The sequence below is a fragment of the Phodopus roborovskii genome, unplaced genomic scaffold (assembly GCF_943737965.1).
Source record: "Phodopus roborovskii unplaced genomic scaffold, PHOROB, whole genome shotgun sequence".
Classification (NCBI taxonomy): Eukaryota; Metazoa; Chordata; class Mammalia; order Rodentia; family Cricetidae; genus Phodopus; species Phodopus roborovskii.
The window spans coordinates 580,069-603,486 of NW_026125264.1; the positions used below are offsets into that span (position 1 = coordinate 580,069).

A 23,418-nucleotide genomic window follows, 5' to 3' on the forward strand; every position below is an offset into this window, starting at 1 on the left:
GAAGTGGAATCATTTGACAAAGATTAGAAGGTATGGTCTTATTGGAGTAGACGTGACACTGAAGGTGGGCTTTGAAGTTTCAAAAACCCATGCCAGGCCCAGTTTCTCTTGGTCTGGCTTCCTATGGATCAGAATATAAAGCTCTCAGTTCCTGATCCAGTGTCATGCCTGCCTGCTCCCTACCATTAAGATAACACAACTAATCCTTTGAAACTGTAAGCAAACCCCAATGAAACTGTAAGCAAACCCCAATTAAATTCTTATTTATAAGAGTTGCCTTGGTCACAGTATTTCTTCACAGCAATAGAAGAGTAACAACCTGACATAGATAGTGAGGAGCCACTCAAAGGGTCAAACTTGAGCCCATTCAAAATTACTAGGTATGACTGCAGAAAGGCTTCAGAATGCTTTGTATATGCAGGAATGATATCAGGTTCTTCAAAATCCTAATGCCTATCTGTAAAAATGCCAAACAATCCAAGGATACTTACCTAGCGTACTGGTTTGAAAGGGCTTTTCCTTTTTGCTTTCAATGCTATATACACACACATACATAATATTTATATTATATATTTACAGTATTTATATATAATTAATACAAATTAAATATATATACCTTTGTTTATTTATTTTGGTTTTTCAGGACAGCATTTCTCTTGTGTAATACCTGAGCTATCCTGGAATTTATTATGTAGAACAGGATGACCTAAAACTCACAGACATTCACCTGCCTCTACCTTCCAAATACTGGGATCAAATGCATGCACCACCACAGCCTGGCTCCATGCTAATATTTCTATGTAATTAAATTAATTCAACAATGAGCTAGCCACATTTTCTTTCAACAGTTTTATAGCTTCATCTTTTGAAATCTATTTAAAATCAACTTGGAATTTACTCTTGGGATAAAGGCTGTAGCTAGATTTTACTTTTGCTAGCTTTCCTAGAATATTACTAACCTATGATCATAATGACTTCTGCAGCATTTAACACTGTTCATTAAATACTCTTGGCTTTTTGTTGCTGTTATTGTTACTGTTTTAATGAGACAAGGAGAGGCTTTGTCTCGTAAGTAGCCCAGGCTGGCCTCAAATTGAAGATTTCCTGACTCATCCTCCCAAGTACAGAGACTACAAATACATTATGCCATCATACCCAGTACTATCCCATCTCTTTGTGTGTTGCGGGGGGTGTTGAAGGGGAATAGGATCTCACTTTGTAGCCTTGGTTGCCCAGAACTTACTAAGTCAACCAGACTAGCCTCAAACTCACAGAGATCCCCTTGCTTCTGCCCCTCAAGTACTGAGATTAAAGGCATGAGCCACTTTTACTTTTATATTAGATTTTTTTGTACTTTCTAGATTAGATTTATCTTATTTATGTATATGAATGTTTTGCTTACATGCATATATGTGTACCACGTTTGTTGGATCTTGATCACTGAGTTTATGGATGGTTATGAGCTACCATGTAAGGGTTGGAAATGTAACCTGAGTCTTTTGCAAGTTCTCTTAGTCTAAGCCATTACTCCAGCCCCATCATGACATATTTAGAAGCCAGCTTTCTCTAACTTGTCATTCTTCTTTTATCATCTTATACTTAGATTTCTAATCACCCTACAATTCTTCCTCTTCCTCGGATTTTAGGATCTCAAATCTCATAATTCTGAAGATATCTCTAAAGATTATCTCCAAGTCAGAATTTCTATAATTAATGGGACTCTCTCCCATCACCCAGTATCAAGTTATTAACAAAATGCAGGAGGTACAGCTCTCTAACCCTGTCTAGATTCTTCCTTCTAGATGTTCTTAATTTCTAAGTCCACTTGATACTGCTTTCACATTCTCCCTCTACTCTTCTACCATGCCTGCCTCATCTACCTCTTAGTCTATATTGATTTTGTATCTGTTTCTCCCATCTTCACTGGAGGCAATATAAAGAGGAAAATTTAAAGGGGACACCAGAAAGGAAAGGGGCCCCTCATGCTGAGGTCTATTTTACCTTGTCTGTTGATTAGTCAAAAAATTTAAACACAACCCAAAAAGCCCAAATTGCTTTGAGAGATAATGTGTGTTTTCCTAAAGACATTTAAAAAGGATGTTAGAAACAACAGATGCACTACACTTACAAGAACTAGAATGCATATAACCATGAGCTTTACCACATTGTTTCCCTCTTATCCCTAAATCTAAAGTACGTAACTCATAAACAACCTTGCATGTTCATTTCAAAAGAGTCCTTAAGATGGAGAGAAATGAGTGAACCAGCTCATAGATTTTTATTTAATTAAAAGATTTTAAATTTTATTATTATTGTGAATGTACAATGTATGGGGGAGGTGCATCCAAGCCATTGGGCATGTGTGTTCAGGGTATATCCAAGCCAGGAGGCATGTGGGGAGGGGTGCATCTTGAGCCTTGGGGCATGTGTGTAGAGGTCAGAGGACAACGTTATGGAATGAGTTATCGCCTTCCTATTTTATCAGGGTTCAAAGATTCAAATTCAAGTTTTCAGAGTAAACACATCAAATGTTTCTTACCTGTCAAGACATCTAGCTGTCCTAATTTTTAAACTTTATTTAAATTTTAAGCTTTGCTTAATTTTAAACCTTGTTAATAAGTTAATACTTTGAGGAATGAGACTTGGAAAGCCACAGGATCATATACAAAGCTATTATAAAGACATGTAAGCACAACTCTATCTCAAGAAAACCACAATCACATCTTGGAGTTACATTCTGTTCCTTTTCCTGTACGTTTAAGCACTAACTAATTCCACTTTACCCTGGCTCATCCTGAAACTCTTTATATTCAGGGTGGGGCTTTAACTGTGTGGAAGTCCCTAAGGGAGAAGAGAACTCTTCAAGTAGCTCATGGCATATGGAGATATCTCCAGCTGTTGCTGACATACTCATAACATAAACTACACTACATAGCACTGCCAAATAAAATTAATTTTCTTATAGAATTCTGATCATATTAATCCCCCTATTTAACCTCTATTTAGCCACATAACAATCTACCTAATATTTAAAATAAATAATATTCAGAATGAGGGAGATGGCTTGGTTTGTAAATGGCATACTGCACAAATATGAGTAACTGAGTTTAGGTCCCCAGCATCCACATAAAACATAATGAGCCAGGCATGGTAGTTGACACCTACAGTGAGTACTAGGAAGGCAGAGATGGGAAGGTGCCTAAGGCTTGCTGGCCAGCCAGTCTAGCCAAATCAGTGTGCTCCAGTTTAGTAAAAAAACAATCCTGACTCCAAAAACTAAGGCAGAGAAGAAATTGAGTAATAATACACACATACATACATACACACATAAAATAAAAATTAAAATAAATAACAACTAGATAGACTTGCTAGTGCATATCTTTAACTCTAGCACTCAAGAGAAAGAAGGAGGGGGCTTCTAAGTTGCAGGCCAGTCTTAGCTACTTAGCTGAACCATATATTAATAAACCAAAACAATAAAAGGGTTCACATGTATTAACAACTAAACATTTGCTTATGTAATATTACACCAGCTTAGGTGGTAGTAAAGTATAATAGTTACGAGTTCAGGCTCTGAGGATTAGGCAGTTCTTATATTCAACGATACCACATGCACTACAAACCCAGGCAAGATCTTTCCTCTTTCTGAACCTCTGTATTTTTCATCACTTTCAGCATAGTAGATGGCACATAAGAAACAATGTTAATTCCAATTCTACTCTGAAACTGACCAACTGCACTTTTCTTTTAAATATCTTAGTTAGGGTTTCTATTGCTGTGAATAGACAAGGCACCATGACCATAGCGACTCTTATAAAGGAAAACATTTAATTGGGGCCGGCATACAGTTTCAGAAGTTTTGTCCATTAGTATCATGGCAGAACATGACAGCATGCAGGCAGACATGGTACTGGAGAAGGAGCTGAGAGTTCTACATCTTGATCTGCAGGTAACAGGAAGTGAACTGTATATCCTACACTGAACATAGCTTGAGCATATGACACCTTAAAGTCCATCCCCACATTGACAAACTTCCTCCAACAAGGCCGCACCTCATGATATTGCCTCTCACAATAGGGCAAGCATTGGAACACATTTCTATTCAAACCACCTCATAGCCTTACTTCAGTCACTATTAAAAAGACAGTTTCTCTCCACCACACTGGTTTTTTTTTTTTTTTTTTCTCCTTCAATCTAGAATTCCTTCCTTTTCCACAATTCCTCTTACATCAAGTGTTATTTTTTCCATGATTACTATACATTTTAATGTTAACACTACTTCATTTAGACCTTTTCAGATTCTATGTTTTTTTCTAATAAACACAAATTTCAAAAGACAGTAAGATTCAACTAGCTTGGGTAAAAAAGAGGATAAGATTAAAATGAGTGACATTTCCTGTTAACTAGGGCTTCTATGAAATGGACTGGGTTATGTACTACAAAACTTCTAGAACAGCTGTAATCTCAAAGCTTTTGTAAACCCAGTTTAGCGTAAGAGTATTAACATTACCTGAAAACTTGTTAATATGAAAACTTTGTCCCACCCAAGTAATGAATCAGAGAATGAGACCTAGCAATTTGTGCTTTATCGAGTCCTGGGGGAGAATCTGATGTACCACAAAGTTTGAGGGCCAACAGGATGGCTCAGCAGGTAAAGATGCTTGGGGCCAAGCCTGAGAGTCTGAGTTGTATCCTTGGAATACACATGATGGAACAAGAGAATCAGTCCCATCATTCATTCTCTCTCTCTTCCTCCCTCCCTCCCTCTCTCTCTCTCTCTCTCTCTCTCTCTCTCAGAGATCTCTCTGTAAGCAAGCCCCAAAACCCATAGCACTGCCCCCAGTTACTATGAGTTACTATGATCATGATTATTGACCTGGGAAGTCAGAAAGAACTGACTAAACAAATGGCAAGAGCTGGAGCTAGAATGGTTTCACAAGTATAATAAAAGACATGTAAATAAGATGTTTACAGCCAAAACAAATGACTCCTTTTGATGTATACATGTTCTGCCAGCATGTATGTGTATGTGCCACATGGTGCTTGGTGCCTGCAGCAGCCAGAAGAGAGTGCTGGATCCTGGGATCCTGGGTATTGGAGTTACAGAAAATTGTGAGACATCATATGGATGCTGGGAATTGAACTTGAGTACTATAGAAGAGCAGCCAGCCATTTTAACTGCTGAGTCATCTCTCCAGCCTCCTACAGTTTTCTCTTAAAGTCCAATGTTCTTTGGAAACCACCTTATGTTGTCATTTATTAAAAAGTTCCCATAGTGAACCTTTAAACAAGGTAACTTCTGAAGGCACCAAAATCATATATATTGTTATTGTTAAGACATTGTCACATGATTCTTCTTGAGAGGCCTGTACTCATGTCTTGGGTGGCCTTTTCCTAAGTGACTCCTTCCCTTAATGTTAGGCTTCCATTTATGTTAAAAACAAAACAAGAAAAGCCTTTTTTTCTAGCCAGGCAGGGTTACACATACCTATAAACACAGAACTCAAGAAGTGGAAACTGGAGGATTAGGGAATTCAAGACCAGTCTTGACTACAAATAAAGTTTAGGCCAAAGAAAGTACATGAAAGTAAAACTACTTTTCCATTATAAGTAACTATTCTCAGTAAGATTAATATAGTGTGATTCAAAGACTGTAGAGTTCTATTTGCTTTGACAGAACATTATGACTTTGGTTTTCCTGAAGATTTTAACAAACTGTGTGTCATATGTTTTTGCCCTTTTGGGAATAGAATCCATGACTTTTGGGACACTGGACAAGTGTTCCAACACTGTCCTTTAAAATATTTTTACTATGAAAATTTCCACACATTACAAAAGTAGATAGGTAACATGGGAGCTTGTTGTACTAGTTTGCCCAACTTCCAAACCATAATATTGAGCTCTATTTCCCTTTACATAGCACAAGACAGTCTTAAACTCAAGCAGTCAAAGTTGGTCTCTGATCTGTGACCCTCCTGACTCTACCTCCTAAGTACTGGAATTCCAGGTATATCCCCTGTGCTTGCTTCTAGGTTATCTATTCTCCCCTGCAGCAGTGTGACAATATGGCATGCACTTTTTTCTGGATGATTTTCTCTTATGATCTGTGACACTGCTTTTTTGGTTCTCCCACTTAAATTTTCAATAGATTTATTTTTATTTTATTATTTATATGTATGTCTGTGTGTGTAGACATATACATTTATGCTAGCACCCACAGAGGCCAAAGAGGTGTTGGACCCCTGAGACTGGAGTTACAAGCAGTTTATGAGCCATCTAACAAGAGTACTGGCAGAACTTGAGTCTTTTGAAGAGCAGCATGTACTCCTTATTGCTGAGTCATCTCTCTAGCATCCTTTTTCATGTTTTTTGTTGAGACTACATTTCACATAACTCAAGCTAGTTTTGAATTCCTAATCTTATCTTCTTCTACAAAATGCTAGATTACAGGTGTGCACCAACACCCCCAACTTTTTAATGATATTTTTAAGACAGGGATTCTCACTTTGTAGCCCAGGCTAGTCCAAATATAAGCTTTGCAGCCCAAGCTGGCTTTAAACTCACAAATAGCCTCCTGCCTTAACCATCCAGATGCTGGGGTCACATAGGTAAGTCAGCATACTTGGCCCACAATTTATCAATCTGAACCTGAAAATTGGTAACTAGTTATTCATGTGCATGTGCGTGTGCGTGTATGTGTAGATGTGTATATGTGTCTATGAAAGCCAGAAGACATCTGATCTCCTGAGCCAACTTTCCAATCCCCTAAAGCTGAAGTTAAATGAATTAACACAAGTTAATTCTTTCTTGTCTATTTCTGCATTCTGTGGTAAGCAATCAGTGAACTCCTACCTTGTTTCATCTTTGGGTCTGCAGCCATCATCATTCTGTGAAGTACCTTTAACAATAAATTTGGACAAAATGAGATTCAAGAGAGTAATTTTCAATTGAAACTAAAATTAAAAGTTAAAAAAAAAAAGCCTTTTACTAAAACTATTAAACCCTCCTAGCACAGAATACAGAATATACCTCCAAACATATATATTAAAGGGAAAATACAATGGTGTATAAATTCAATTCTATACATAACGTTATTCATTGAGAGATTAGTTAAGGTGCATTATTCACACCCTACTTCTGCTTTTTTTTTTAAGATATGTTTTTTTACTCTAATTCAAACCCAGGATTTAGCCATTTTCTCAAAGCTCAGGCTGGCACTGAACTCCTCATGTCCCTGCCTCAGACATGTTGTGCATCCTCATACACAGCTTTTAATCACTTACTTAATCTGAAATAGAGGGGAGGGGGATACTAATCAATAACAGAACAGTCAATATAAAACAACTCTGAAATAGCACAGCCAATAATAACTCTTTCTTTATCTAAAGAAGCTGAAAAGAAACTCAGAGAAATGAAAGACACAAAGAACTCTGAAAGGAAGACTCTATCTGAAAGAAAAACAAAAACCAAGTAAGTTTCAAAGAGGCCTAAATAAATGCCATAATATTCATGCATTCTTCCCATTTTATTCACAGAAAGAGGAGGAAAACTGAAAACTGTGTAAGAACTCAAGTTAAACAGTCTAGACACAACCGGCAAAAGAACCAAAGCAAAGCCATGGTTTCAACAGTAAAATCACAGTACACTATACCATAGCATATAGCCATATTATGCCACAGCTAGCAAGGGTTGTAGAAGTTCTACTTTTTTCCTGTTTTTAAGTACTGAAGATCATAGAAATATACATTTAAAAAATTATAGTGGAACAGATGAAATGTGAAAGTTTCTTTGTAATTGACAAGAGTGAAAACCCACAAGTAATATATTATTTTTTTAATTCAGAAAAATTATTACTACAAAAAATATAGATATAGAAGGAAAAAATACAGATAGATGCAATGGCACTATTTATGTCTTTAATATATAGACCGTATGGTAGTTTTCATGAGTGTTTACTTTGTAATGTGGGCTTAGACCTCAAATACATACTAAATAGGAGAATACAAATCAAAGTGCTTCATAAACTGAAAAAAATTAATGAATACAATAAAAGTCCTACCTAAAAAATAGGACCACAGCCTAACAGCTTCAATTTTTAAAGCACCCTTCATCATGTCAAACAAAAATATAAACAAAAGGGCAGGAAAACTGACCCAGCAGTTTAGAGCACATATTGTTTCTGCAAAGGACCTGAGTTCAATTCCCAGCACCAACATAGTAGCTCTAGATCCAACACCCTCTTCTGATCCCTGTGGAAACCAGGCACAAACAGGTGCACATACATACATGCAGGCAAAACACTTACACATATAACAATGACAAAGGAATCCTGTTGGCCTTTGGGGGAAGGCAAGTTAGCTAGTATTTTGAGCAGTGTGTGGTGGTACACACCTTTAACCCCAGCACTCAGAGAGGCAGAAGAATAGGGATCTGAGTTAGAGGACAGTCTGGTCTACTTAGTGAGTTCCGGGGCAGCCAAGGCTATATAGAGAGTCTGTCTTTAAAAAATCAAAACAAAGAATATAGGAGCTAGAAAGTGGCTCAGCGGTTAAGAGAACCTGTTGCTTTTGCAGAGAGACCTTGCCAAAAAAAAAAGGAGTAAGAAAAAGAAAAAAATAGAGTAAGAAGAGGAAGCAGAAAGAGGGTTAAAAATTTTAAAAATAGTGAAATAATTTAGTATATTACTAAATGAGAGAAATATCTGTTAAGAATAAACTGGAGGGGCTGGAGAGATGACTCAGAGGTTAGAGCACTGGCTGCTCCTCCAGAGATCCTGGGTTCAATTCCCAGCACCCACATGGCAGCTCACTGCTGTCCTCTTCTAGGAGATCTGATTCCCCCCATACAGATATACTTGCAGGAAAACACCAATGTATATAAAATTTAAAAGAAAAGTTTAAAAAGAGAACTGCTTTAAATTCAAGACCAATGCAAAGTACAAAGAAAGCTGAAGGACAGCCTAAGCCACCCAGTGAGACCCTTTCTCAAAAAACAAAATAGTAACAACAGGAACCCAAGCCAGACATGGCAGTTCACACCTTTACATTTCACTCTAAAGTAAAAGACTCATGAGCATGACTTCTGCATTCAAGTGCCAGACACCGAGAAGACAAACACGAAGCTGTAAATACACAGGGTTAAGGGAGCTTAACAACGTGACTTATCTATAGATGTTTTAGTGTGTGTGTGTGTGTGTGAGAGTGAGAGAGAGAGAGAGAGAGAGAGAGAGAGAGAGAGAGAGAGAGAGAGAATGTAACTATTATAGATCCTGTGAACATTCAACTGAAGTTCAATTCAGAAGCAATGTAATCATTTCTGAATTTTCCTTCAACTTTGTAATTTCTTTTTAAAAAAAAAAAAAAAAGGAGGGAAGGCCACAAAAAGGCTCAGAGTCCATTAAGGCACTTGCCATCAAGCCTAATGAGCTATGTTCAACACTCAGGACCAACATGGTAGAAGTAAAAAACTGACTCGCATGTGTTTTCCTCTGATCCCCATATGTATGCTATGGCACAAGTATTCCTACACACACACACACACACACACACACACACACACATACAAAATGAAAAACAGAATTTAAACACAGTGTAGAAAATTGTTCTGAACTAGCTTCAAGCTCCTGCTATAAAAAAAGTTGTGCTAAAGAGTAATTCCTTCACCAATGAAGCAACAGAGGGTCATAGCACCTGACAGCTGGAACCACTTTATAATAACTTCCGTTCTAAGTAAACAAGTCTTTCTCAGACCAAACACCAAAACTATTAATGCAGAGTTCTAAAAGTAGAGTGGTGGCGCACACCTTTAATCCCAGCCCTCAGGAGGCAGGGGCAGGTGGATCTCTATAAATTCAAGGCCAGCCTGGTCTACAGAGTAAAGTTCCAGAACAGCTATATAGTGAGACCTTGTCCAAAAAAAAAAAAAAAGGAATAAGGAAAAAGAAAACAATAGAGTGGAAAGAAGAAGCAGGAAGAGGGTTAAAATTTTAAAAAATGTGAAATAATTTAGTATATTACTAAATGAGAGAAATATCTGTTAAGAATAACCTGGAGGGGCTGGAGAGATGGCTCAGAGGTTAGAACACTGGCTGCTCCTCCAGAGGTCCTGAGTTCAATTCTCAGCATACACATGGTGGCTCACAGCCATCTGTAATGAGACCTAGCGTCCTCTTCTAGCATATAGGCATACATGCAGGCAGAATACAACACAATATAAACAAATAAATTTAAAAAAAAATATTTAAAAAAAAAACTGGAAAGAAGTTTTACTAAAGACAATACCAGATAAGGTGCCACTGGAAACTTCTTTATTATACTTAACTCCTCTTTAACACAAACCAGTATACCCTACAAATTGTAAAACGTACCAGCACAGAGATAATGAGTCAGGTTTTTAACTATAATAACACAGAAGATATCCCTGAAAGTGTGGTTTACAGAATGGGCATAGAAATGGCAAATGGATTCCAGCTTGTACTGACTGTCCAGTACTACAGGATCTGAAATTATTTAAACTCAATCAGTCACTGCTACAGGTGGTAACGTATATCCACCATTGGCAGTAGAAGGAGTAGCCTTCAAAGATACCATATTAGCTGATATGAATAGCATTTAGGATATACTTTATCAATCAGTTCAATAGTCACAGGCCAACTGTGAATCAACTTTTTTTTAATGATTTATTTTTATTTTTTTATGTACACTGGTGTTTTGCCTGCATGAATGTCTGAGTGAGGGTAAAGGATTCCCCAGAACTGTAGTTACAGGCAGTTGTGAGCTATCATATAGGTACTGAGAAATAAACCCAGGTCCTCCAAAAGAGCAGTCTCTTAATCACTGGGCCATGTCTCCAATCCAAAAATATTTTGCCTGGGATTTGGGTGTTTTTTGTTGTTGCTATTGTTATTTTGTTTTTCAAGACAGGGTAGCGTTGGTTGTCCTGGAACAAACTCTGTAGACCAGGCTATCCTCGAACTCCAAGATCTGCCTGCCTCTGCCTCATGAGTGCTGGGATTAAAGGCACACAACACCACTATCCAGTGTGATTCAACCTTTATTCTTCCAGCCTTTTAACTTGAGGAATTTTTAAAATTTTTAAATTTTTAAAAAGAAAAATTTTTAAATTTATAGAAACACTGCAACAAAACATTTAATATGATCAGTGTCTTTTTTATTATTTATTATGACATTGGGAATTGAATTTAGGGTCATGTACATACTAGGTAAACACTCTACCACTAAGCTATATACCTTTTTAAAAAGAAAATAAACACTTTTTTTCTGGAAAAAAAGAACAATAATAACGCTTTTCTCTGCAGAGATGTAGCAGGCAAAGGAGATGCAGGTCTGGCATTCCTAACTAATATGGTTTGATGATGCAAGACCCCGTGAAGCAGTGGCCCAGGTGATCCAACATTCAAAACAGCTGGGACAAGGCATCCTTGCAGACCACTACAGCCAGCATTTCTGAGTCTTCTTAGGATCTGAAAGACAGAGCCCCCTAACAGCAGGAAGTAGATTGGAAAGAACAATGCCCACATTCCCAAATATTCTTTATAAATGTTTGTTTTCATTTATATGGGGTTGATTATAAATGGTAATGATCACAGTCAATCTCTTTTTAAAGGAAAAAAGGGGGAAATGATATAGGAATGAATACTTTGCATTGGTATGGATTTTCATTTATTGACACAAATTTAAGGTCAATTTTGTGATATGTAAATTCCTCCTCTTGTGTTTATGCAGATCTTTTAAAATGTAATGCAAAATTAAATACAGATTATATATAATCACCTATAGTAGTCAAAACTTATGTTAGTTAGGATTTCTAGATATACAGAGATATATTTGAGATGGATAGTCTTTCAAAGACCTTCAGAAAATGGCATTTAAAATGGTTCAGAGTTTTTCATGACTTTGAGGCACAACTGCTCCTGGCAAAACCAATTACATCTGAGAGGAAGATGGGCATCGAAGAAACTTGTTACGGAGTTTGATTTTGATATAGCAAAACTAGCCATTTGGGCAAGAAACTGCTAGAGTGACCACAAACCTTGCCTAGACTGTTTGGCTGTTGCTGCATAAACTGAACATGCAGGACCCACAGGAAAGTGACTGCTGAACTCGAAAAACAAGATGGACAGTCCTAAAGGGTTCCTGCTTCGTGGAGGAATCTGCCAGACATTCTGCAGGACACAGAGAAAAATGACTGACAAACTGTTTTAAATTCCCTGCTTCACTGAGAAGTCTGTCAGATACACTATGGCCTATGGGCTGAAGGTGGATGCCCCAACATTACAGAAGAACTTCAGGTGACTGTCCAGGTAGCAAATGTCTCTGTCAACTCTAGAGTTTATATATTATCCTTCTGTGTTCTTTGATGGAGTTGAAGACATATGGTTATAGTTTTCCTTAGTTAGGATTAAAGATAAGTTACATATAAGACTTCAGAATCAAAGATAGATGATAGAATATTTTCTTTAATTCTTGACGTTAATGAACTAAACATTGTAATTATATTCTTGCTTAATAACTGTTTTGTTATATGTAATTTTATTATGTTAAAGTTAAAACCCTTCTTTGTATTTAGACAGAAAAGAAGAAATGATGGGAAATGTTCTTCCGTATGTATATATGTTTGTCTTATTGGTTGATGAATAAAACACTTTTTGGCCAGGCAGGAAGTGAGGTAGCATGGCAGATACTGCCACTAGCTAACCATAGAGGTCTAGAGGTCTGTATAGACAGGCAGGAAGTGACGTAGCTGGGCAGAATCAGAATATAAGCAGGGACAAACAGGAAATTGCTCTTTTCTCTGCAGAGATGTAGCAGGCAAAGGAGATGGAGGTCTGGCATTCCCGGTAAGCCAAGACCACATGGAAATACTTAAGATTAATAGAAAATGTGTTAATGATTAAAGTCAGAGGTAGCCAATAAGAAAAAGTAGCTAATAGCCAACAGTTTCACAATTAATATAGTGTCGGAGTGTTTCTTTGGGGCTGTGAAGGGTGGTGTGACCTGCTGAGCCAGAAAGCTAATCGTAACATAGAATATAAATGTTATTTTTAAAAAAAGAAAATAGGCAGTGTTGATGGTAATAAGACTTGATGAATGTAATTAATGCCATTGTGCACTCGTAAAGGGATACAACTATATTTTAAAGATTAAAAAAAAACAGTAATAACAATAATTACAAATACCACACTAGCTATTGTTGTCAGAAGAATCATAAGAGACCTTAACCACAAAGCAGTAACTGAGCTGGACATGCTGGCCTATGTCTGCCCATAATCCCAGCACTTGGAAGGCCAAGGTGAGAAGATGGATGCTCAAGACCAACCTAGTACTAGGGAGATGCTCAGTGGGTAAAGTGTTTGCTGTAAAACATGAAGACCTAGGTTCAGATCCTTTGCATCCATGTAGAGACCTTGTGAGGCAGCATTTGCTTCTAATGCCAGCAATAAGCAGAAGGGTGGAAACAGGTGGATCCTGAGGCTCTCTGGTTAGACACCATAGATAAACTGGAGGATTGAGAGAAATCCTGTCTCAAAGAAACACGGCAGACAGAGGCTGAAGAGAGGGCTTCGTAGTTAAGAACACATATTGCTCTTGTAAGGACCAAAGTTAGATTCCCAGCATCCATGTCAGGCAGTTCACAACCACCTAGCTCCACCAGATAGTTCAGGGAATACACACACATGACATACACTCACAGACAAACATTTACATGTAGTTAAAAATATTTTTTAAAGGCAGATAAATGACTGAGGAAGACATCCTGATGTCAACCTGGGACCCACTCATGTATGCACGGGTTAGTGTACCACCACCACCCATCTACACAGTATATTATTATCTTCAAAACAGGAAGGGAAAATGTAACCACTTAGCCACACTGTGGAAATACACACCTTTAATCCCAGCACTCTGGAAGCAGAGGCAGGTGGATTTCTGAGTTGAGGTCAGCCTGGTCTACAGAGCAAGTCCTAGGACAGCCGGGGCTACCCAGAGAAACCCTGTCATGAAAAACCAAGAACAAACAAACAAACAAAAAAGGTAATCACTTACTTTCTGAGCATGAAGTTTCACCATTAGTAACAACTTCAGCTTCTACTTGCAGCCCATCAAGACAAACTGACAAGTCTCCCATTGTTTCTGTTGGCTCTTTGTCACCTAAAAGCTGCAAAGTCATAACTACTTCTTCAACTGAAAAAGAACAAAAAGTATACAAGATTTGTAAATTGTTTTACTGGACAAAGGTTTAAGGACCTTTGAGACTACAACATTGCTTTTTTAAAAAGAAAATAAACTTCACCAGTATATATAATATTTAATATAACATATAATATATTAGATAACCAAATCATTTCTTATAGTCATCCCCCTTGAAAAAACAATAGTATAAATCAAACTAGCATGAAAACAAAGATCATATACCAATATAAACTTGGACTATATTGAATGAAAACATAATTTAAGAATGGATTATATATGATAAAGATCTAAATAAGGGAAAAAGTTCTTAGAATTATGTTAAAGGATAGAAAAACAATTCACATTTAAAATATGAGTTCTAACTAAAATGCGTTATGATTTTAAAAATGAAAATAAAACAACCATCAAAATTAAGCAGTAGAAACACTGAAAAATCTACCTACACCTTTAACCCTAATAGCACATTTGTCTCCCGTATTTTTTTCTTCATGTCTGCTTTAAATCTTTTAGTTTTTATATAATTTACTATGTGTTACTTTATTAATATTTATTAGTGAAATAAATATTTACTAAAATCGTATCTCCAAAATGAATGACCAAAATCAAGATTATTCAGAATGCTCTAAATAGTTTTAACACTTTTCTGTCACTCCCTATAACCACATAGATACTTGTTGTAGTTGTTTGTTTTGCTTTAATCTCATAATGTAGACCTGGCTGGCCTGGAACTCAATACATAGACCAGGCTGGCCTCGACTTTGTAGAACTCCATCTAACTCTGCTTCCCAGGTGCTACAATGAAGTGTATCAACCACCCAGCTCAATAATCATTTAAATATTAAATAATAATATTTAAGGACAAATAATGATGTGGGTTGTTTCACCTTTTTAACATAAGAGTTTCTTCCAAAAAACAGCAAAGTACATTTTATGTAACTCTTACATACATACGTTTCATATTGTTTGACTTTAATGTTTCATTAATATCTAATGCAGCAGTTCCCAACAAAACATCTGATTTCAGGGTCTGGTGACTCCACACACGAAAATGTAATTTACTCGTAGGGGTAACGATACTGAAAGTAAAAAAGGAGAGAAATATTGTTTTCATTAAACATCATAATGAGACCCTTAATAAGTTAAAATAAGTTAAAAATCAAGCTTTAGCATCTAAAATTTTTTCATTGTACCTCTTTTTCTTAAATTAAAACAAATTATGTTTATTTAATTAGCTGAATGTGGAGGTTAAAGGACAACTTGTAGGAGTTGGTTCTCTCCTTCCACCAAGTGGATCTCAGAGATCTAACTGAGGTAGTCAGTCTTGGAGGCAAACACCTTTACCCACTGGGCTATGTGGGCATTCCCTCATTGGGCCTCTTAAAGTTTACTATTAGCCAGGTGGTCTATACTCTGAAATCTCATGAAACCTGTATTTGAATGCAACTGGAACACACACACACACACACACACACACACACCAAAATTGCTTGTAAGGTAACAAACTATTAAAAGAGTGAATTTACTGAAACAATAAAACATGCCCCCAAAAATATATATAACTTTATGTGTCAATTTTAAAATACATTTTTTTGAAAATAGTAAATTTACAAATTAAATTCTTACTTATGCAATGCATTAAACTGAGCTTGAGGTAGTTTCATTAATGCCCATTCTCATATGAGAATTAATACTAAGCATGATGCCCTTCAGAGAAGTTGAGCAAACTGCCAAGGTCATCCAGCTAGTAAGCTAGCTGAAGTTTGAACTAAAGTCTACTATTATACACCAAAAGTTCCGCAGGCCACCATTCATTTTTAAAAATTATATAGCTAAACAAGTTTCACGGTGCCGGAGGCAAAGTCACCAGGATAACCATCACATATAGATGTGCAAGACTGGACAACACAATGAGACCTTGTCTCCACTTGGCAAAAGCACACAAGAAAGAATGTACTCTATAATGCTGTTTCCAAGGCAATAGAAATTAGGAGATCAGGAAAATTCTGCACACAAAATCTAAATTGACCTTCAGTAAATTCTTACTAATTCAATTTTATTTTTATCTCTTTTGTCTTTTAAAACAGGGTCCGACTTACATAACCCTAGCTGGCCTAGAACTCACTGTGTAGAATTCACTGGCCTAGAACTCAGGCTGGTCTGAAATCTAAAATCCTCTGAAGAGCTAGGATCACACACACGTAATTTTTAAATTTCATTCATTTTCTTAAAATTATCATTAGACACATCAAAAAGTTCCTAAGACTTCAGACATTCATATTATAGGTATATCAATTGGTTTGCCATTTACTGGGAATAAATATAATAAGTAAAAGTTATTGTTTGAAAAGAAAACTTTATAGTTTCTCATCTTGACATTTAAAAGAACATCCTTTTTTCCTAGTCATTAGTTTAATTATTTAAGTGAAACAAAATCAAGAGTTGCAAATATCAGGTAGTAAAAATAATCTGTATTTTTGTTATTGTTACTGACGTCCTGTTTTTTGAGACAGTGTTTCTCTGTGTAACTATTCTGGAACTTTCTCTGTATACCAGGCTGGCTTCAAACTCACAGATATGCACCAGCCTTTGCCTCCCAAGTGGTGGGATTAAAGGTGTGCAACACCACCACCCAGCACTTGGTATTTTATATTGAAACAACTCATGACATTCTGATCACATTTTAACCTATGCTCCCCAAATCTTATGTGCTGCATTATTCTAAAATCTATTCATTGGCAAATAATGCTTTTCCTCTTAATTTTAAAAATTACAGTCCCTTTCAATGAGTGCTCAAATGTTTCAGGTTGTACTATCAACATCTGACATTTTACCAGTTAAGTGTTCAAACTGAGTGCTATCTTATTTTTATAAATTTATACTAATGATAAAAATTATCAGCATACACGCCCATGCATAGATATAAATTATACAAGCCTAGTACCTTAATATTAGCACATATTAGAAAACAACTATTTTAGGAGAGAAATTGCATAAAGCTACATAAAGATATTAGTTGTATTATACTTAACTAGAAGTATAAACATGATATGATTATTAAGTATAAAAGCAGAGTTATAGGAGCTAGAAAGATGGCAAAGAATGTAAAACACTTGTAGTACAATTTCAGTGACTTCCGAGATCAGTCCCTAGAATCCACAAAGAAAATTTGGCTCCACAAAGTTGTTCCCTAACTTCATGACTACCACAGCATGCGCCCCCTCATAAACACACACAGAATAATAATAAATTAATTTAAATAAATTAAAATAAGGGCCAGAAGGTTAGCTCAGTGCTTAAAAGCACTAAACATGCTTCCAAAGGAGCAGAGTTTGATCCCAGCTCCAGGGGATCTATAGCTCTCTTTTGACCTCTGAGGTTACCCTCACCCATTTGCAGACAGAGATGCACACACACATAAATAAAATTAAAGTATTTTTAAAATAAAAATAAATAAAAACAATGCTACAGAATAAAATGTGTGGTAAAACTTTTTGGCATAACATATTTTATATAATATTTTTAAAATGTAACAAAATTGAATGTTGGTTTGCAGAGGCACTATGATTAAAATACACAAAACTATTTCTTTTTTTAAGATTTATTTATTTATTATATATACAGTATTCTGTCTGTATGTATGCCTGTAAGCCAAAAGGGGAACCACCATGTGGTTGCTGAGAATTGAACTCAGGACCTTTGGAAGAATAGCCAGTGCTTTTAACCGCTGAGCCATCTCTCCAGCCTAATGAAACTATTTCTTTAAATAGTGTTTTGCAATGTGGTTCAGGTATGCCTAATACGTGTAGTCCCCCATCTTAACCTGAGAAGGTTTGGAATTATATGCATGTTAAAACCATACCCAACATATGCATATACATAAAACCCTAATTTAAAAAACAGAGTTGCAGGAATGAATGGTAACACACACCTTTAATCCCAGCTCTTGGGAGGCAGAGGAAAATAGATATTTGAGTTAGAGGCCAGTCTGGTCTACAGAGTAGGTTCAAGGACAGCCAGGACTATGAAGAAAAGTCCTTTCTCAAAAAGGAAAACAGGAATAATTGAGTACTGTGCATTAAAGCACATACCTATAGTACATGCATTCAGGAGGCTTGAAGTTAAAGGGATAAAGAATTTAAAGCTAGTCTGAGCTACATAACAAGTTCCAAGCAAACCTGAACTATGTAGCAATACCCTGTCTTAGAACAAAACAAAAAAGATTCTTTAAAAGTGAGTTAATCTCTGATTCAGCCCCAATTAAAGAAAAGGGCTACTAGGACTAGAAAGATGGCTCAGGGATTGTGAGCTATTGCTAATTTTTGCAGAGGAACTGGATTCTCTTCCTAACATATACATGGTGGCTAACAACCATTTGTATCTCCAGTTCCAAGGGACATGACACCTTCTTCTGACCTCCTAGGACATTATATACATTTGGTGCATAGTCACATACACAGGCAAAACACACATACTCATAAAATAAAATCTTTCTTAAAGGCTGTTATAATGATATAAATAATACTAATTAATGTAAGAAATTTATTTAGAAAACTAAAATTAAAAGGGACAGCTATTATAAAGAGTTCTTCCCACTTTTCTTCAATGGCTACAGTGATACCATCACCCACTAAACTGGAGAAGATGAAGACAGACCAGAACAGGAAATCATCTAAAGAGAAACAAAAAGGAAACCAGATGAAAGAATCCTAGGAGCAGGTGGGGAAAGGTAAAAGAGAAAAGGGAATGCAAAGAAACAGGCATATTGGGAGTCACATCTCTGCTCATGTATAAACAAGTATCACACTGTAGGAACTTACACTGTAAGGGGTTGCTTCCATTTGGGACTGTTTGTATTGTTGCATTTTTCTGTCTTCTTTGACTGCCCATCTACTGCGACTTCTACATAAGGACTTGGCCCAAACCAATTCTTTTTATTTTCTTTAAGTTTGGCTGAGATGACTGTAAAAGAAAAAGTAATTTAACATTTGAAATATTAGTTTACTCCTTGACCAATGCCATTTCATTAAAGATTTAGCTGGTTATTTTAATTTAGAAGCAACTATTTCCTAAAATATTTATTAATTGTATTTATAGTATTTGTACTTCTTATATCTTCCTATATTAGTAAATACACACATATATACAGGACTTCTACACATCAGATACTCAAATAACTACCAGAGACCCACCCTCCATAGCCAGTGCCAGGAACATAGGCATGGCCACCATGCCTGGCTCCCCAAGAAGCATAACATGTACTTTAACATCTAGGAACTGAGCAAACTCAGGCCCAGGAGATGGCCATAAATCTCTGACTTCCCACAGATCAAATTGTTTCCTAACATGACTTCAGCCAAATCATTTCTTGTTTTCCACTAGTGTGTGTGTGTGTGTGTATGTGTGTGCGTGCATATTCTCTCTCTCTCACACACGCACGCGCATACACACACACACACACACACACACACAAAGCTGACATAGAACATGGTATGGTGGTTTTAATAAAAATGGCCCCCATAGATTCATATATTTGAATGCTTAGTCACCAGGGAGTGGCACTATTTGAAAGGATTAGAAGGATTAGGAGGTGTGGCCTTGTTGGAAGAAATGTGTCACTGGGGGCAGGCTATGAGGTTTCTAAATCCTATGCCAGTCCCAGGCTCTCTCTCTGACTGCAGATCTGAATATAGAACTCCTGGAAGCCGGGCATTGGTGGCGCACGCCTTTAATCCCAGCACTTGGGAGGCAGGGGCAGGTGGATCGAGGCCAGCCTGGTCTACAGAGTGAGTGTCAGGCCAGGCTCAAAAACAATACAGAGAAACCCTGTCTCAAATTAAAAAAAATAAATAAAATAAAAGAACTCTTGGCTACTTCTCCAACACCAAGTCTGCCTATGTGCCACCATGCTCCCTACTCCCCACCCCACTATGATGACAATGGAACAAACCTCTGAAACTATAAGAAAACCCCTTATTAAATGTTTTCCTTTATAAGAGTTGCAATGATCAAGCCACAGGATGGTGGCACACAACTTTAAGCCCAGCACTAGGGAAGCAAAAGGCAGGTACATCTCTGAATTCTAGGCCAGCCTGGTCTACAGAAGATGTTCCAGGCCAGCCAGGGCTACACTGACAGACCCTGTCTCAAAAAAAGAAAAGAAAAAAAAAAAAGTTATCATGGTCTTCACAGCAATAGAAACCCTAAGACAGTAGGATTTAAAACCCATGTATTTATGTATGCACGCATGCATGCATGTACATTTATATTTCATATATATATATATGTATTTTCATTTTACATTGTATTTATTTTATGCATTGGAAGGAGTGCTTGTGCCACAGTGAAAATGTGAAGGCCAGAGCACGACTTGAGGGGGACAGTTTTCCCCTTCTACCATGCGGGTTCTAGAGATTGAACTCAGGTCACCAGGCTTCGTGGCCAAGTGCCTTTACCCACTAAGCTATCCCTGGCTCAATCCATTTCTTTTTATAAGTTCATTATCTCAGAGATTTGTTACAGTATCAGAAATCTGACAAATATATGATATACTTGCTGAAAATAATTTTTATCTGTTATTTGTTTTTCCACTTTTCTTATATGGGTGTGGTATGTGTCTAGACATGTGTCTAATCATGGGTCTTTGCATGTATTTGGGTTGCATATGTGGGTAAGTATACATGTGTGTATGAATGCATTTGAAGGCTCAAGGTTGATGGTGGGAATCATCCTTAATTGCTCCTCTATTTTATGTACTAAAGGGAGGTCTCTCATTTAAAGCTACAGTTGGCTGTACGGCTGTTCTTGCTAACTTTTCCACCTTCCAAGGCTTGAATTACAGGTAGGCCACCACAGTCACCCAGCATTTACTTGGATTTCTGAGGAAAGGAACCCCAGAGTCCTCATATTTGCACAGCAAGCACTTTTACTACTGAACCATATTCCTAGTTCCTTATTATATTTGTTTGCTTGTTTGTTTATTTATTTTTTTAAGTCCTGTGTTTGAGAAGCCTTGGAACTTTTAGACAAAATATTAAAATGGCTAGACATACTAACTCTGTGATATCATCAAGAAGTTACTCCCCCCTCACCCCACCCCCAGAGAGGGTTTCTCCATGTTAACAGCCTGGGCTGTAGTGAAATTCACTCTATTGATCAGGTTGGCCTTAAACTTACAGAGATCCTCCTGTGTCTGCCTCCAGAGTGCTGGGATTAAAGGTGTGCACCACCACAGCCCAGTTTGCCCTCAGATTTTGATAAATTGAATGTAGCAATTAAGATACATGTTGGAGGCCACATACATATACATATAATTTCTTAAAGGGATATGATTTGTGGCCTAACACATTCACAATCTAGATGATGTAAACAAAGAATAGTAGAAACTAAGTAATACACCAGGGTGTGGAGTGGTCTATAATCAACAAATGTTAAAGGGAAAGAGACTGGGGATCACTGTGTAGTAAAAGCTATAGGTACCTGCCATGCCTTTAAAAAAAAAATCTAGCATTTCATCTTGACTACATGAAACTATACTGTGGAAAGTCTTAACTAAGACTAAAAAATTTCTACACCTCAATGAAAAGAAGCAATGCAGGTTTCTGGGAAGAAACATAACGTAAGGGGTAGCATGTTAAAATATTAATCTTAAAATGATGTACAGTATGGCTAAAGGGATACACAAAGATTTAGATGTTACTTAACAATAGGAACCAGATTTGAATAGCCATTTTTCCAAAACAAATTAAAAAAGTAGCCAACAAGTACACAAAAACATGCTGAGCATCACTAGCTATCAGGAAAAAAAAAAAACCACAGCTAGCAGAATGGGTACAATCAAAATGACAGACGACAAGCATTGGGAAGAGGTGGGGAAATTAGAAACTTATTATGTTGCTGATGAAATTGCATAATGTTGCATCTGTTATGAAAAATAACCTGGAATCCTCAAAATGCTAAATACGAATACTATATGAACAAACAATTCAACTCCTACAAATACACCCAAGTAAACAGAAAGAACACAACCTCACAAAAAGTGTACAAATGTTCATAATATTATTCATAGAGTATTATCCATAATAGATTAAAAAAATAGAACTGTAGCAAGATGGCTCAGAGAACATAGGCGTTTGCTGAGGACTTTAGTTTGATCCAAAGAACCTCATGGTGGAGAGAACCACCAGTGGCTTCCATACATATGTACACTTGCATGTGCATAGAAATCAAACACACACACATAAATACACACACACATAAAATAAATGTAAAAATAAACAAAAGAAACAATCCAAATATTCATCAAGTAAGAAATACATAAATATTATACATTAACATAATGGAATGTTATTTGGCAATAAAAAGAAGTACTGATATATGCTATGACATGAATGAACCCTGAAAACATGTTAAGTGAAAGAAGACACAAAACGTCATAAATTGTATTGAGAGATCCAAATCCACAAAAATGGGCAAGTGGCTGCCTAACTTTGTGGTTACTGCTCACTGAATAAATGGTTCGTGATGCTAATGGACATAAGGATTCTTTCTGGAGAGACAAAAATCATTCTAAAATGTTAAAGCAGGCTTGGCGGCATGTCTGCAATCCCAGCACTTAGGAGGGAAGCAAGGGCTGCAAATCATATTTGGCACCAGACTGAGCCAGGAAACCTTGTCTAAGAAAACTAAACAAAACACAAAGTAAATAAAAACAGAGTGACACATCAAATGGACCTAACATATCTACAGAATATTCCACTTAACATCATAGAACATGATCTCAGGAGAAAAAACAAAGCCAAACAAATTAAGAAAAACTGAAACGACTCTGTGGATACTATCTGACAATAATACAATAAAGCTTTAAATAAACATCAAGTGATCCTCTAATAATTACATAAATTAATGGACATTAAACAGATTACTGGAAAAAAACAGATTATTGAATGATGGATCAGTCAAAGAAACACTTCAGGAAGAAATCTAAAAAGAAATAAAAATTTCCTCAAATTAAATGAAAAAGAAAACACAACAAAACCTTTGGGACACATTAAAAGCAGTTCTAAGAGGGAAGTTTTCAACCCATGTTGAAAAATGGATCAAGCCAGGAGTTTGTGGCACAAGCCTTTAATCCCAGCACTCTTGGGAGGCAAAAGCAGGCAGATCTCTGTGAATTCAAAGCCAGCCTGGTCTACAGAGCAACAGCCAG

General features: G+C 36.7%; 1 protein-coding gene across 2 annotated transcripts in view; it reads right to left on the bottom strand.

The window, feature by feature from the left end:
* The window catches only part of Itch (itchy E3 ubiquitin protein ligase), a 79,608-nt gene that overhangs the window by 38,992 nt on the left and 17,198 nt on the right, over window positions 1-23,418 (bottom strand). Inside the window, exons 4-7 of one of the 2 annotated variants that reach the window (XM_051192543.1) lie at window positions 19,031-19,172; window positions 15,165-15,289; window positions 14,067-14,204; window positions 6,853-6,898 (exon numbers count right to left, since the gene is read on the bottom strand). In XM_051192543.1, the coding sequence (XP_051048500.1) occupies window positions 6,853-6,898; window positions 14,067-14,204; window positions 15,165-15,289; window positions 19,031-19,172 (451 nt within the window). Of the gene's footprint in view, window positions 1-6,852; window positions 6,899-14,066; window positions 14,205-15,160; window positions 15,290-19,030; window positions 19,173-23,418 lie in introns of those variants that run through there. The other variant, XM_051192553.1, reaches the window with a different exon arrangement.